The 16,926-nt window shown below is 39.1% G+C and overlaps 2 protein-coding genes across 4 annotated transcripts in view; one reads left to right on the forward strand and one right to left on the reverse strand.

Annotated features, from left to right (window-relative positions):
- The window catches only part of LOC129743739 (calcium uptake protein 1 homolog, mitochondrial-like), a 68,093-nt gene extending 59,663 nt beyond the window's left edge, over positions 1-8,430 (reverse strand). For 2 of the 3 annotated variants that reach the window (XM_055735868.1, XM_055735870.1), the window contains exons 1-4: positions 8,273-8,430; positions 7,865-8,210; positions 7,498-7,660; positions 6,129-6,288 (exon numbers count right to left, since the gene is read on the reverse strand). In XM_055735868.1, coding sequence (XP_055591843.1) covers positions 6,129-6,288; positions 7,498-7,660; positions 7,865-8,193 — 652 coding nt within the window. In that variant the 5' untranslated portion in view covers positions 8,194-8,210; positions 8,273-8,430. Of the gene's footprint in view, positions 1-6,128; positions 6,289-7,075; positions 7,236-7,497; positions 7,661-7,864; positions 8,211-8,272 lie in introns of all 3 variants that reach the window. The other variant, XM_055735869.1, reaches the window with a different exon arrangement.
- Positions 8,431-10,459: 2,029 nt separating this feature from the next.
- On the forward strand, positions 10,460-15,653 carry LOC129744646 (inhibitor of Bruton tyrosine kinase-like). Its single transcript, XM_055737274.1, has 8 exons — positions 10,460-10,745; positions 10,811-11,061; positions 11,126-11,471; positions 11,531-11,631; positions 11,799-12,534; positions 12,597-13,030; positions 13,092-13,266; positions 14,015-15,653. The coding sequence occupies exons 1-8, from the start codon at positions 10,575-10,577 to the stop codon at positions 15,521-15,523; spliced, it is 3,723 nt and encodes a 1,240-aa protein (XP_055593249.1). The 5' UTR covers positions 10,460-10,574; the 3' UTR covers positions 15,524-15,653.
- Positions 15,654-16,926: the final 1,273 nt, after the last annotated feature.

A 16,926-nucleotide genomic window follows, 5' to 3' on the forward strand; every position in this document is an offset into this window, starting at 1 on the left:
AAAATTCGAGGAACTTTACACAATAATTTACAGAAAAAAAGTACAAGTTCTAGACCCCAAGATACGTTCCAAAAAAGACACAATGAAAAGAATAAAAATGCTCGTCTGAAACAAATTTCTTAATTTATTTTAGTTCTAGTTGTAGAAAGTTATGATACTGAAAAATCTTTTCATTTGATTGATTGAATCGTAAATATGATAGATAGAACTACAAATGAATGATTTATTCTTGGTATTGAACATACTAAATTAAACTATATTTTTATGATCGATTGTGTGCTACTTGAATACTATAGTGTTCATCCGTGTTCATCAGCAAAACAAAACAAAAATAGTGTGAGACCAGTACGTGTTTCCTGCAGCGATCGCAGTGCTGTTTTAGGGGCTTAGCTGATATTTTCCTCTACCAGTTCCTGGCAGCGGTCGTGTAATAGGCCAGTAGTGCCTGGAATTGGGGAAGGTACACCTACTCTGGTTGCACGCGAAATCGACGTGGGTCTCGACGTTCCTTGATCTTGACAGGATTCCACAGGAAACTTGGTAAGTCAGCGTATGATAGATTGATGTCATGATATTGAGTGAATTTTCCCCCCACAAGGTCAATCTTCGCCGGGTACACAAGCACGGACTTCTGAGGACGACTTCCGGGACCAATTAGTTAAAATACACAATTTGCTGGGCAACCATTCATCAAGATGCAAAAAGAACAACAGCGGAGGAATCAGAACGTGGATATCGGAATTTCTGGTCAGTTTTTTTTGCATCGTGGAGGCTAAAATGAACTAGATGCATAATGCTGAAATAATAGATTAAAGGAAAATAAAACGTACCCATAAAATAATTCTGAAAAAAAACCTTAAGATATGATGACTTCCGATATAAACAGAATTTAAATTTACAATATTTATGTATAGTTGATCTCAATCATAGAAATATAATTAAATCTATCATATTAATATAATTAAATTAATCATATTATTATAGTTGAATCTATCATATTTATAATTACATCAATCATATTATTATAGTTGAATCTGTCATATTTATAATAAAATCAATCATATTATTAAAGTTGATTCTACTATAATTTTTGTTGATTGTATGCCATCAATCGTACATTATAGTTGAATTTATTATATTTACAGTTGAATGCACAAAATCAATCATACAACTATAATTGAATGTATTATATATATTGTTGAATGTACGTAATCAATAGGATTGTCTATTATATGTGTTGTCGAAATTTTGATATTTATAGTTGGTCGAGAAGCAATCAGATATATGATTGAATATAAGTGGACCATACTTTTTTCTACGTGTGTGAAAGATACAAATTTGAAGATAAACAAAAAATGATAAAATTTTCAGCAAAGATAGATTTTGATGTGATATATACTTGTGCAAAATTTGGATCCTTAAAGTCCTGAAACAGTTGGGAGTTAACAATTCGAACGAGTTTTGTTTATAAAAAGCAATCAAGGAGATCTAGATGACTCAGCAGTGTAGCTAGAATATTTTATCCGAAAAATCAACATCATTTTTGTTTGTTCTATGGAACCGAACCTGCTGATGGTTTTTTTGTGCAAATTTATAAATTCTTCACTGAACAACTTTGTCGAAGATCGCAACTGCATATCTTAATAGGCAAAAAAGTTATTAGCTGTTGAATAGGGATATGTCTTTTGGGATTGAAAAAATCAACTCAACTGACATCACTACTGAGTGCTGGTGCCTAGCGAAACATTGCTTGAAATGTTATACCTCGATACTATAGGCATCAGCAGTGATGTCAGGTGGATTGATAGTTTTTTAATGGTTTTGTATTTAAGGTAGCGAATTATCTATATATATATATATATATATATATATATATATATATATATATATATATATATATATATATATATATATATATATATATATATATATATATATATATATATATATATATATATATATATATATATATATATATATATATATATATATATATATATATATATATATATATATATATATATATATATATATATATATATATATATATATATATATATATATATATATATATATATATATATATATATATATATATATATATATATATATATATATATATATATATATATATATATATATATATATATATATATATATATATATATATATATATATATATATATATATATATATATATATATATATATATATATAAAAAGCAATTTCTGTATGTTTGTTTGTTTGTTTGTTTGTTTGTTTGTTTGTTTGTTTGTTTGTCCTCTATAGACTCAGCCATTTTAAAAGCTAGAGGTCTGAAATTTGGCATGGATACTCATTAAGACCAGGTAGGATGAAAAATGTTTTCAGATTTTCGGATGACCCCTTCTGAAGGGGGTCGTCCATACAAGACAAATAATGTTTTCGCGATATTGACGTTACTTTTCGTCGGATCGTGTCGAAAATTTGCACATGAGTGTTTTGAAAAACGAGAAATGGATTCCAGGTGTCAAATTTTGTGTAAGGGATCGGCCAAAGGGGTCGTCCATATTAACTATTCACTGTTAATGCGATATTGTCGATATTTTACATCGGATTCAGATGAAAATTGGTACACGAGAGTTTCGAGGATGAAGCAATGGATTTCAGGTATTAAATTCAATGTAAGGGGCCGGCAAAGGGGGTCGTCCACCTTTCAATATTTTTGCAATATCGTCGTTATTTTACATCGGATTGGGATAAAAATTTTCACACGTTAGTTTTCGGGAACGGGCCATCGATTAGCTGTCAAATGTTTTTGCCAGGGGTCGACGAAAGGGGTCGTTTATGTTAATTAATTTTCCACTGTTTTTTAGCAATATTGACGATATTATGCAATGGCTTCCTTAGAAAATTTGCACCCGGGAATTTTGAGGGAAGGGCAATCAATTACAGATACCAAAGATTGTATAAGAGGCCACCGAAAGAGGTTTAACGTTTTGGCAATAATTGCGTTGTTATGCAACGATCGAGTCGAAATTTATACACGGGTTTTTCTGGCACGGTCAATTGATTCTTTATTTCAAAATTAGTAGCAGACGACAGAAATAGTGATCGTCCAATATTTTTGCAATTATCACTTAACAATGAATTCGGAAGTGCATCTGGAAAATGCTTTGCAATAGACTTTCATACAAACTCTTCACGACATACTCCAAGTTGAAAGCGAAACGGAGTTCGTATGGGATCAGCTAGTTAGAAATAAAGTATTCCCAGTTCTACCAGCAAGTAGTACAGATCTCTCCTTTCCACTGCCCAAAGTGCTTCCAACAACAGGTTATGGGCCCAGCACTAGTAGGAAGAAGAAGTGGAATCAGTAGTGGTAGTTTATCCAGCCAGAAAGCCAATGATGGGAGGACAAGCCAACGCCGGGAATCCATAGGAAGGTCGCCGAGTCGGAACCGTGAAAGGTTGTCGGACCAAGAGTTTGGTAGGTCGTCGGACCGGGAAGCCAGCAGGAGGTCGACAAGCCAAGAGACACGGGACAGGAGCTTTGGAAGGTCGTTTGGCAAGAGCCATTGGAAGCGGACCGGAATCACTTGTGGGTCATCGTGCCGGAAGCCATGGAAGTTTGGCGAGCCGGAACCGTGGAAGGTCGTCAAGTTGGAAGCCAGGTGGTGGTTGTCGGATCGGGAACCTCTGGAGGACTTACGTACGAGCCGGGAAACACGGAAGGTCGTCAAGCCGGTGGAAGTGCGTCGGACCGGAACGCCAAGTGGAGGTCGTCGGGCTGGAGCCACTGGGAGACGCAGGAAAGGCGAAAGCAGGCCTCAGGAAAGGCGAGGCAAAGGAGAAAGCATCGAGCTGCAGCAAGGGAGTGACCAAAAGTCAGATGGAAGGTCGTCGGATCGGAGAAAGATGAACCCCTATGAACGTCCGGGCTCAAGAAAGAGCTCGAGGTGGAAGAGAAGCTTCGGGCTGCAAGAAAACGACGAGACCAGAATCATGGAAGGTCGTCAGGCCAGAGCCATTGGGAGGTCGTCGGGCCGGGACTACTGGAAGGTCGTCGTACCATTGGTGAGGCATCGGGCCAATAGAAGAGCGTCGAGCCGGAACCAAACAAGGTCGTCGGACCGGTGCCATGGAAAGTCGTAGGGCTGGGACCACGAATGCGGTCGTCGAGCCAGAGCCACTGATAGGTCCTCGAACCGGAAGCCATGGAAGGTATGTGAGCCAGTATCATGGAACGTCGTCAAGTAAAGAAACAGGTGGTGGTCGTCGAACCAGGAATCACTGGTGGACTTGCGAGCGGGGTACCACGGAAGGTCGCCAAGCCGGTGCCATGGAAGGTCGTCGGACCGGAAAGCCAAGTGGAGGTCGTCCCAGTGGAACCACTGAGAGGCGCAGGAAAGGCGTCGAAGCGAAGGAAGAAGCTTCTAGCCGCAGTGAGGAGACTGCGACGAGCCAGATGCCAGAAGTAAGGTCGCCGAGCTGCAACAGGGGCAAGAGCGTCGTGCAATGAATGCGGCGAATGAGGTCCAGTGCGTGCATTGAAGAGGAGCAGTCCCATCTTCAGGAGGAGCCGCCGGAGGCAGTTAGAAGGCTGTGGAATGCGTGTGTTGAGGAGGAGAGTTGAGATTCGTCTCATCGAAGCAATCGATCTCTCCTTTCCACTGCCAAAGTGCTTCCAACAACAAGACATACCCATATTCAACAGCTAAAAACGTTGTTGCCTGATAAGATACGAAGTTAAGGTCTTCGACAAAGTTATTCAGTGGAAAATTTCTCTTAAAGAATTTATTAATTGGTACAAAAAATGATCAATTGGCTCGGTTCCACTGAAGAAACAAAAATGATTTTGATTTTTTGAGTACAAAATATCCGATTTTCCCATACAAACCTAAAAGTAAAAATTTACTTATGTAAACGTTACTTTAAAATTCTGCAAAAAAAAATCATGGATGAATTTTTAACCAAAACGCAGCTTTTAAGACCCCAGAGTTTGAGAAATTCAAAAATGACCTCAAATCGACTCAGTCTACTGAGGCATGGAACCTGAGACTTGATATCTTGAATCCGGATACCTGAGATATGAGATTTGTTTCTTGAGAATTGAGACGTTAGTCGTGAGAAGTGAGCCGTGATATATGAAACGTGACAAATAAGACGCAAGACGTTAGACATGAGATGTGAAACGCAAGGCGCAAGACGAGAGAACGGAGACGTAAGGCATGAGGAGTGGGGGATCTCACTCCTCACGTTCCATTACTCACATCTCACCTCAACTTCTCACTTCTAATTCCTCACGTCTCACCACTCTTTTCTCACGTTTCACGTCGTACTTCTCACTTCTCTCTGCGCACGTCTCACAACTTTTGTCTCACTTCATTCCGCTATTCTCATATCACATCCCACATACATAAAACTTCTCACGTCTCACGACTCACCCCCCACCTCTCACGTCTTACTTCCACTTCTTACATCTCATTTCTCTCTGCTTACGTCTTATTTTTCACTTCTCACGCCTTACGCCTCACTTCGCCTCACTCTTCCCGTGTCACTTTCCACGCCTCACATCTCACTGCGTTTCTCTGGTCTCACACATGAAAGTCATGTCTCAGGTCATAATTTCCAGGAATTGCTCAGGTCTCAAGTTTCATGTATCTTGTATAAGTTCTAATATGGAAGCATTTAGGTCTAAGTTGAAAGATTTTATATCTCATGTTTTTCGCCTGTTTTGCTTATTTTCTTACAAGATTTTTTATACATTCTAATCTGTTCCCTTTTTTTTTTTTTTATTAAAAATACCCTATTCCGGCTTTTGGAGGTAAATTATCCAATCAACCATTTTCAGAAAAAAATTAATAATTTACAGAAGAAAAAATGAACGCTCAAAATGATAAACACATATGCTAATGGCGTTTCCTCTAAACTTATAACAGAAATTTACTAGTTTTCAAAAACTAAAAGGGTTCTGAAATATCACAGTTGAAAAATACGACTATTAAAGGTTAAAGTTTTAAAGAAATATTGAACAAAGAAACATATTTTCGTGAAAACAAGAACACAGCTCTAAAATCATGTTCTCAACACCGAAAAGTGGAGGAAGCAAGCAATAAAAAAAAAGAATTTCGAATAGTTTCAAATACCGTCTGGTTGCTTCATGCCCGGTGTCATGCTGGTCAGAAAATCGATCGGCGTCATGAACACCTCAATGGTTTCGCCCTGCGGCGCCTGGATGGTGGCAAAGTAGCGGAACACCTTGTCCGGGGTCGAGTACTGCCGGATCCGATTTTCGTACTCGATAATCTTTGGACGTCGGACATTGACGACCCCATATTGAAAGAAGCGGCAACAAAGGGAGAGATTTATTTTTTCGGTAGAATTATTGACATGCGTTAGTTTTGACTTATGTTGGACAAGAACATGGGACGAAACTATCACGGACACATAGAAACTTGGACACTAAAAACACAAAACACGTTAATAAATCAGAATGATTAACAAATGCAAATTCATTTACAACATTGAAACACTGAAGAGAATAAGGTAACTCTGAAATGATGCCAAAGAGTGGAAATGATTGTGGCTTGGAAAACATTTCTAGAGGAACCCAGGAAAATAATATAAAAAAAGCTTGAACAACATGTTGTTTAGTATTGTCTGTATTTATGTATTTTGATATTTATTTTGTGTCTTAACGGACCAAACATTTTCGGGATGAACAAACTATCGAAACTTAAAACCCTTCGTAGACAAAAAAAAATGGATAAAATTGCGCTGTTCAAAAGGCAAGAAAAAGGTAAATCGAATTTTATCTGAACTGTGTATAAGACGGTGAATTGATATGTTGCCCCAACATCTCTCTGGCAGATATTTAAACAGGTACTTCAAAATTAATTTTCTAATCCTTAATGCTTAGAAAAGTATCCACATTTTTTTCAACATTAAACTCATGATGACTGTAAGAAACTTATCAACATTTTTACTTGGGAACCCGTTATAAGGGTTTTTTCTTCAAGTTAACCATATTAGTGTTCCACCACCGAAATTTAGCAGAGTTAGTCAAAGAAAAGGCTTATCAAACAACATTTACCATCCGGTTGTTTTAGTCCCGGTGTAATGGCTCGAAGGAAGTCGTACGGCGTCATGTAGACCGTAGCCGACTCGCCATGGATCAGCTTGACGGTGGCGAAATAGCGGAATATTTTGTCCGGCGTAGAAAACGACCGCATGCGGTTCTCGTACTCTATTATCTGGGGTAAATGCACGTTTCCGGTCGTTTCCAGAGCATAGGACAGAGCATGTTGTTGGTGTGTCGTGTGTATCGGTTGTTTGAAACAAAACACAAATGATAAATATTTACAATGAAAAATACAAAAAGTAACATACAAATAGAAAGGCAAATAAATAAAATTTTCATAACAGAAAACTATATTCAACTCGTTTGGCAAAACTTAAAACATTGAACTATAAGAAATTATTGCGTCCAAACTAGAATAATTGTGTAGCCTTTACCTTGCGATCCCGGAAACCGACTTTTTCCTTACGAGCCTTTCTCTTCGCCTGGGCATCCTCATCCTCCTCTTCGGATTCGCCCTCCTTGTTCAGCTGTTGGGATGAGGTAACATCTACCCCAGCATCCGCATCAACCTTGGGCATCGTTATCGCTTTCCGGAGTCTGTGAATTAAATCGAGTAAGAAAAAGTTAAATGAATCATCATTTTCGCGATATGAAAATAAAAGCTATTATCCTAGGCAAACATTTGGATTGATTTCCAAATGTTAAAGAAGGTAAGGTCAAGGAAACAGAGCCTTTCTCTTGAAAAGGTCGACCTTTACAAAAAAAAATTCTCATAAAAAAAGGTTAAAGCTGGAAACTTACTTTTCCCAATCGATGCAAGCCCCAAGCATGACGGTCGCCAGAAAGCCATAAAACAATCTCGTAAACAGAGGTTCTCCTTCCGGTTTGTGGCCAAAGTTCTTATATCCTCGGCGCTGACTCTGGCCCTGACCCTGATAGTTCCACTCTTCCCGAATCCTCCTTACCAGCACCGTGGGTGAACTTCCCACGGCAACGGTACGGACCAAATTTGGTCCAGCGCCACCCGACGAATGCAGCAACCTTGCCAAGACAGGGCTTGGCCTGCCCTTTTGCAGCATCTGCCAGGGGAAGGCCCCTGCAGCAGAACCGCAAAGTCTAGTAAGGGACATTTCGATTTACGGGGCCCCTGCATAAAACAGATAAATGAAGGTTTCAATCTAGAATGACAAAATTTGGAGGAAAAATTACCTTGCACCACTTCGATTGTGAAAAATCGATCACCAATCCTGGTGTGTATGCACGAGTCCAATAAGAAAAGTGGTTTATTTTGGTACTTTTTGGATCATCGACGTCGCGTCGCGACGTTCGAGCAAGCCCATGAGCCAGATGTAGAGGTGTGGAGGAACTCGGTTTGCCGTGGTATAGGTGATCGAAAAAACGTAAACATTGTGTGTATAACAGTGATGACGTCATAACATCATCGGGGCTGCAGTGCGTAATACAGTTTAGTAGAAAAGTTGTCAAATTAACCTGATTAAAGTACTATAATACTGAAAATAGTGATCGCTCGTATAAAAGGTGAAACATATATCCTTGTTGAGTGAATTTCCCATCTCAAAATGAGTATTGAATGGCTTTTTTCAGCGTGGTTCGGTTGTTACAAAACCCCTTTTTTTTACCGTGGATTGTTCCTTCGTCGTGGAATAACCATCTTAGAAGATATTGTTATCGAGGGCGATGACTTCAACTGATCCCTAAGTTTGCATTTCTCTGTAGAAATTCTTCGACTACTTGCTTCCGGTTCCTCACTTTAGCTCTGATGGATCGAGCAGACTCAGTTGGAGGGCAACGAACGGATGGCAAAGCTGAGAGAAAAAACGAAACATAAAGAATATTGCGATAACGGCCTAAGTTAGAAATACTTACCAGATTTTATAAGAACCCTCCTTGCGTTTTCCATATAAACATTGACCAACTCCGTCAATACGAAATGCTGGGAGCACACGTATATGCCGGATCCATCCTTACGGCCACAGAACGCGAGCCATTTTTTGCGTACCGCGGGTTCCTTCGGTAGCTGATGAAAACTCACTGCTCTATTTTGCTTCTTAGCATCGACCTGCGAAATTTTGCAGGATTTTATTCAGCACTTGGTCATTTTTTCATTTAAAATTTTTTATCTAAATCAAAAACTCTTCCGTAATTGCAACCCAAACAACTGTTATGACGTCATTGATGCGAATCAGACCGCATTGCATGCACACCAGTCTGAAGATACTGATGTATTTGTGACAGCATCAAAATATCTCCGCACCTTATGTAAAGCTCATGGCGAGCAAGCAGCTGCCAAGCAGTGGTGCCATATACGTAGATTAATAAGAATGTTTTGTTTTTCTCCTGAATTTTGTTCAAACCAAGATGTGTACATATAGGAGGTGTAACGATACGAGAAACTCCCGATTCAGCCATTTTGATTTAGCTACTATGGAGTTCGTGGAGTTTGTTTACTAATAAAGCCCTCAGCCTTGTGATCTAATAACTTTGGTTCAAACCAAAGTGAATTCTTTAATTTTTGTTTTTTTCAAGTTTCTCAATCATTAAATTGTGTGTTTCACATTATAATCTGACCGCTTAAAGTTTTTCTTTTTTCAAAATCTTCCTGTCATCTCTGCTGCATTGTAACTTTTATAAATTTCACACTGTCAATTTTACATTTTGAAATTATGTCGCAAAAATATGAACTGGGTAGATTTCGGTAAATTGTTCAAACAAATTTTTAAATTTAAGAATAGAAGTCAAATACTTACGTCTACCGTTTCTATAATTCCTATTTCGTCATTTAGATTTTCAATGCTTCTAAAGTTTCATTCCAGCAATTCAAGCAGTCGCCATCATTTAATGGCAATGGCAAAAATTAAAAAAAAAATACGAAAATTACAAAGATGATAAAATGACCAAAATGAGGTCAAAGATGGAAAAACTTCAAAATAAAAAAAATTTCCAAAAATTACAAACAAAAAAATTTAAAAAAATTACAAAAACTCAAATTTTCTAAAATTACAAAAATTGCAAAAACTTCTAAAATAAAATCCATAACAATAATTACAAAAATCACAAAAAATATCAAAATGACAAAATTTGAGAGAATGACAAAAAATTTCAGAAATAGAATCATAAAAAAATCCAATTAAAGAAATTAATTGACAAAAAAGGTGATGAAACAGACGAAAATGATGGGGAACTCACAAGAAATAGCCCAAACAGAGCGTAAAATTATGAAATATTGGTTGCACTTTCTTTTGGCAAAATTTTGTAACAACTGAAAGCAGTAAAGTCAAGAGAATTTGCAGCAATACTCCCTTTCGAGTGATTCACATTGAGCGTGAAGACGCGTTGTCGCCTCGCCGACGTCGACGTCTCAAAAATCGTCACCTGTTTTGTTTACGTTTTGTTTTACAAAAATCGTTCGATCAGCGGCTTTGTGGCCTGCGGAAAATTTTTACTTAAAAAAAGTGCTCAAAAAGTGGACGCAAATCCGCCTAAAACTCCGATGCCCTCTACGATTGCCACCTACGAGTATGAGTGTACTCGCAAGTGCCGGCTGCCGGAACACGGAAATGGAATAACCGCGGCGCTAACCAAGCGTTCAATTTCGGACGAGCTGTTGGCTGCATTTGTTGCGAAATTCTGCCGCAACTTTGCCGAAATTTTAGATGATCAGGTATTGAGCAATTGGTTGGCTAAATATAACTTTAAGGGGGTTAATTGTCTGAATTTAAATTTAAGGGAAGGAGTGCTTTGCACCTGGCCGCTTCCGTTGGCCGGTACGCGGTTGCCGAATGGCTCATCAATCATGGCGCCAGTATCGCGCTGAAAGATAGAGAATCCGGTCACACGCCACTGCACCGGGCCATGTACTATGGCTGTGTTGGGGTGGCCGTGATGTTGGTTAAGTATGGAGCCGGGATTGACGTTCCGGACGAGGATTTTGTCAATCCGTTGCAGCTGTGCAGCAATGTTCCCAAGGACAAAACTAAGTAGGAAAAATACTAATTAAAATTATGTACTAAATTTTAAAATTGGGGTCATTCTCCATTTCAGCGGCAAAGGTTACGAAATCATGGTTTGGGGAAAGAACAAAAATTACAACCTCGGCATTGGCAATGTGGAGGGCAAGGAGGCACCGGACTTCATCGATTACTTCCGCAAAAACCGGATAACTATCGAGAAGATGTCCATCAACACGTACCACAGCGTGTTCCTGACGAAAGATGGTGATGTGTACACGACGGGCCATGGGCGGGGCGGCCGATTGGGGAATGGCGCTGAGAATACCGTGGTCTATCCCACTAAAGTTCCGGTACCGACTCGGAATCCCGAGTCGGAAAGGATTGTGGACGTCAGCACCGGGCGATATCATACCTTATTGCTGTCTGATCAGAATTGTGTAAGTTTTAAATAGGTTTGTTTCTTTGAATTGTAATGAATCATTGGATTTCTTTTTAGATATATTCCTGTGGAGAAAACAATCACTGCCAATTAGGAATAAAACCTCCGCCAGAGAAGCAACTAACTTTTACCAGTATCGGAGGGTTGCATAATTTCGCGTAAGTTACCGTAGGGGCAAACAACCAAACCCGGTTGTTTCGCTCGAAATTATAAAGCAATGAAAATTATGTGATGGAAATGTTTCTGAACAGAATTATTGTCTTCGCTCATTTCACCACTTTTTTCTAATCTCCAATCTTAAAACAAATTTCTTTCCACGTTACAGCGATAAGAAAATCAAACGTATCATTGCCAAAGATTACCATTCGATAGCGATTTGCGAGGCGGACGTCTACGTTTGGGGTTCGAATGGAGGTCAGTTTGGTATGAAAAAGGAGCTGAACCAACTTCTTACACCAAAACCTCTTCCACTGGTTCCGGAGCTTGGCAAAGATAAACCGGAAGTGGCAAACCGGGACACAACAATCAAGCTTGTCGAGTCCAGCAACGCAGCGATTGTGGTCTACACACAGTCGAGTTATTTATATATTTTCAAAAATTTCAAAACCCGGACCTACAAAAATCCTCTGATGGAGAAGTTCGAATGCATTTCCGTGTCCGGTGGCGAATTTGTCAGCAAAAAAGAAGACGTCGGAAAGAACAGTAAACCGTTGCGAATCATAGCATTTACGGTGTCCCGGAACATCTACATTTGGTACGATGACTGTCAGCAGTTTTTGCGATGCGTTTTCGCCCAATCACGCAATCTGGAAATCGAAAAGATTGTCTGGTGCAACAACCACGCACTGGTACTGTTGCTGGGAAATCTCTATCATGGAACAATCACGCACAAGCTGAACGCTCAGGCCGTTACGCAGATCAGTGAGTACACCGAAACCTACACCAAGAAAGAGATGAGTACCACCAACAAAACTCGGATCGAATTGAAACGCATTAAAATGTTGAACAACGTCGTGGATTTCGTTTGCGACGATGATGGAGAGAATTTTGCTGTTTTGTTGGTAAGGTTTAGAAAACTTTAACTTGTGACTGTAGTTTATTAACTAACACTTTTTTGCTTCAGGAAAACTCCCGTAGACATTTCAACCTGCCGGAGCTGGTAGAATCAAACTACGATTTTGGATCGTTGCTGGCCGAAGCTCACGAAATGGATGGTGCTCGCGATGTGTTGTTTACTGTTGATTATCAAACTTTTCCGGCCCACCGTTTTGTGCTTTATCATCGGTGTAGACATCTGAGAAAGCTACTGGAGAAGAAGCCCAACCAAAAGGACTTCCAACTGCACGGGTACGAAGGGTTGACTGGTTCAATTTTTGAACTGATACTACGATATATCTACGGAAATGTGGTAATATCTAGGGGCGATGTGGATAAGCTGGTGAGGCAGTTGAATCCTGGAGGAAAAATCGACAAAGAAAACACCGCAGAAATGGTTTCCCGGTTGAAAAAAGTTTTCAAACAGTTTGAAATTGGTGGCATGAATGAGTCGTTGAAAATGTAAGACACTTTCAAGAATATTTTATATCGATTTAAATTTTATTTATCCTGTCTTGCCTAGTCTTTCAGAGGACCCCTTTTTGGAGGATTACCCCAAGTTGCCTCGGGACTCATATCCGGACTTACAGGATGTCATCATAAAACTGCAAGATAACCAAGAGATAAAGGCCCACAAGTGTGTGCTGATGGCCCGGTTAGAGTACTTCAATATGATGTTTAGCCATAGTTGGGCGGAGGTAAGTTATTGAATCAAACCAATAGAAAATTTATTCACAGAAATGAAGATACAGACGGATGCACAAGGATAAAATTTTCTCCCAAGATAAAGTTTATCAATGGGGCATTACTCTCGGGGAAGCTCTTAACCCCGTCAGTACACCGGGCTACATGAACTTCCTAAATGTGTGCTGGGCTTGTTAAAAAAGTAAAGCTCCCTCCTTACTCTCATACCGATTTTCATAAGAAATGACAGTAGATATGAGTGAAAACTTGAGTGAAGCGATTTGTTTCTCACTTGCACACATGGGAAATTGTATACCGAGATTCTTGCTATGCTTATGATCTATCAAATGTTCAGTGTAATATGTTGATACTTGTGGATTTATCAGAATGTATCTACTCAGTAAGCTTTATAGAATAAGTCGATCTCAATTCACCCTGATTTTGTAACATTGTAAATTTTTCGAAATTTAAGTTCAAATCAGACAGCTGCTAGATACCAGAAGTGTCTGTTGAAACTTACACACATAGAAAGTGAATTTACAGAAATGAAAAATCTGACGAATGAAAAAAAACAAATCTTTTTCCCGAGTTTCCATTTGAGTATGTAGTCTTAGCCACTGGTCCTTACAACCCAGGACTGTAGCCCACAGCAGGCAGTCCAGCAGTAGAAGAAGAAGTAGAAGAAGTGTTTCCATGAATGCTAGAATTAATCTTCTTGTATACTTCCACCGGACACAAAAACAACTCCTTACTATCTTACAGAGTAAAACGGTAAACCTGACAACGGTTCCGCTGGAATACATGGACCCGATCATTGAGTTTCTGTACGACAACAACTACCAGCGGGTGCGGAATCAGAAATATTCGGACCATTTTCTGTTCTCGATGATTACCATCTGTGATCAGTTCTTCATTGACGAGCTCAAGAGCCTGTTCGAGGAAATCCTGTGCGACCGCATCAATCTGCGCAACGTGGGGGAGCTGATCGAATACGCCTTCCAGTACAACTGCGATGTGCTGAAGACGATGTGTATGCAATTTATCAGTGTGAACTTGGCCAGAATATTGGAGCTCCGTTCGTTGGACGGACTGGAAGCGAATGTGCTGGCACAGATTGACAAATTCTACAAGGAATTTTATAACCTTGCGGACTACCGGACAATAACACCTTCGGCCAACGCTATCGAAGACGAGGATTTGCTGATATTTGTAAATGATTTTTGTGTAGATTTAAATTATAAGGCAACTGACGTGACTAGTTCTAAAAGTAAAACGCCCAAAGGCAAACTGACCCCAAAAAGTACCAAAACGCAACTGGAAAAGCGAAATTACGAGAAGGAAGCCATGGTGTACATTCGAGACTTGTCTTTCGAAGAAATTCCTTCTGTGAAAACTGAGGAGAAAAAATCGGAAAAAGTGGAAAACGGCCATTCTGCACCAACGGAAAAAGAGATTAAAAATTGGCAAAAAGTTGTAGATAAGAAGGACCCCAAGAAAAAGTCGATACCAGTAGCATTGAAAGCAAATGAAATAATAAAAAATGAATCGAAGGCTCAAGAGAACTTCTCCAATATCAAAACGATTTTAGAGAAAGCTACATCTCCGATTAATGAATCAGGACCATCTGCAACAACAGTCGAAGAAAATGATTCCGGTTACGGCAGCAGTCGTCAGATGTCTTTCAACTTGTCGGATTTCACAATTCTTAAACCTAAACTATCCCAAAAACAGCGCAAACGCATTACATCTACTTCCGAATCCAAACCAACTGAGAACAGTAAACCTGTAACTACGCCGGAAGTTTCACCCATGAATCCGTGGAAAAATATGAACAACTCGGCAGCTGACATGTTTAAATCGGAACCCATCGCTATAACATCACCACGAAATGGGCAACGAAAAATTTCCACCGGAAACAACGGTAGCTTCGAATCGGTTTCACCAATGAATGGTGCTGGGTCCTTTCACGCTCACCCTGCTACAATGGCAACATCGCCACCCTTTAAACATCGATCAACAATCAAATCACCACCGGTCGAAAGGTCCCAGAAAGAGTTTAGCAAAATACAGGAAGACGAACGCCGACAGAAGCAGTACTACGAAAAGATCAAATCCAAGTCCCTGGTTCAAACGCAAATCGAGGAGCGTGCCATCGAGGAACTGCGACAGTTTTATAACGTGGACAGTGTGGACGATGAGACGATTACGGTAGAACGGTACCGGCCGCAGCCGACCAATGCTATCAACTTTGCCGTCTGGCAATATCAGTAGCGGGTTTTATTTTCGGGAAGTCAGAGGTGGTAATTAGGTGGTCCAAAAGTTTGCGTTTTTTCGTTGTTGAACAAGTCTTGACGCAACACCAAAAAGATAGTGGTGTAAATATAAGTCAATTTTTTTTTAAAGAATACATAAGGAGGAAGTTCGATGATCCGAAATCAATTACCCTGGCCGAAATGGCACAAGGTTATAAACTCGGGTGAAGTTTTTCATCAAGGTTCTTAAGAAGGAGCATAATCCATGAGCTTGGTTTCAGGATTATGGTTCATTATAGTTGCTTTGTCTGATTGTTTACTTCATTTGATCATGAGGTTAAGGGTTTTGTTATTTTAGTTTGTCGGGTTCAGGATTTTTCGTTACGTCTCCTCTTCATCTGACCATGAGTTTCAATTCAGCTTCAGCAATGGTGTTTTGAGACCTTTGCCTGATTACACTAGTTTACAGCATTTTTGAACTCAGTAAACTGAAGGTCATTTCCAATGTGAAATCAGGCGCTGAATCCGAAAATGAAATTCAAAAAAATCTCAGTAGAACCGTTTTTGAGTTATGCTCCAAATATGAAATTTCGGAAAAATTAAAAAAGTTCTTGTACTTAGATTAAAATATCTCGGACGGCATAACAGTAATTTGAAATCTTTCTTTTGCATATGGAAGGTGAATAAATTTCCTTTCGATCATCTTAACACTGTTTTTGTGTTTGACCAACAGTATTGTTGATATTAGTGACTTAATGAGAAAAAAAAATATAAAAAACGCATTTTTTTAGAGAAAATTTTGTTTCAACGAAAGTTTTAGACTCGATGGTAGCATTCAAAAAATCTGATTTTCTTTTGCGCTTAAATGTCAATTTAAAACAAAGATTTCAAGTGGTTATTTATCAAAATCGGTTGAAAATTGAAGAAGTTATGGCTTCTTTACCGTAATAGTATTTTGTTGTAGTTTTTCATAATTTAACGATCCGCAGTACACTTATCATAGAATAGGAAGAATGAAATATGATAAATCTCACTCGCTCCAAGTCAAAATTATTTATTAGCTAACCAGAAGGTCTCATGCCAAGTTTCAGGAAGATCTGACCATAGGGAGGGGTTGCTTGAGTCTCAAACGTGAATAAAATTTTGAGGTATTTTGCCTAGAAGGAACGAAAAATACTGGTTTTTCATCAATAACTTTTTTCATCACTAGCTGATTGTTTTTTATGGTTGATTTTCTTAAAGCCTAAGTCAAGACAAATATTTCACCCGAAGACTGTAACTCGATTGGATTTGAAACAGAAAAGTTATTGCGGTTCAAAGATTGTATTTTGGTCGAAAATTGTCGTATAAAACGCAATGCGTAAAAAGTACTCATTGCGTGTTGGACAAAACTTGTGGCCTTTGAACCGCATTAACTTTTCT

This window comes from Uranotaenia lowii, chromosome 2 (genome assembly GCF_029784155.1).
Source record: "Uranotaenia lowii strain MFRU-FL chromosome 2, ASM2978415v1, whole genome shotgun sequence".
Taxonomy (NCBI): Eukaryota; Metazoa; Arthropoda; class Insecta; order Diptera; family Culicidae; genus Uranotaenia; species Uranotaenia lowii.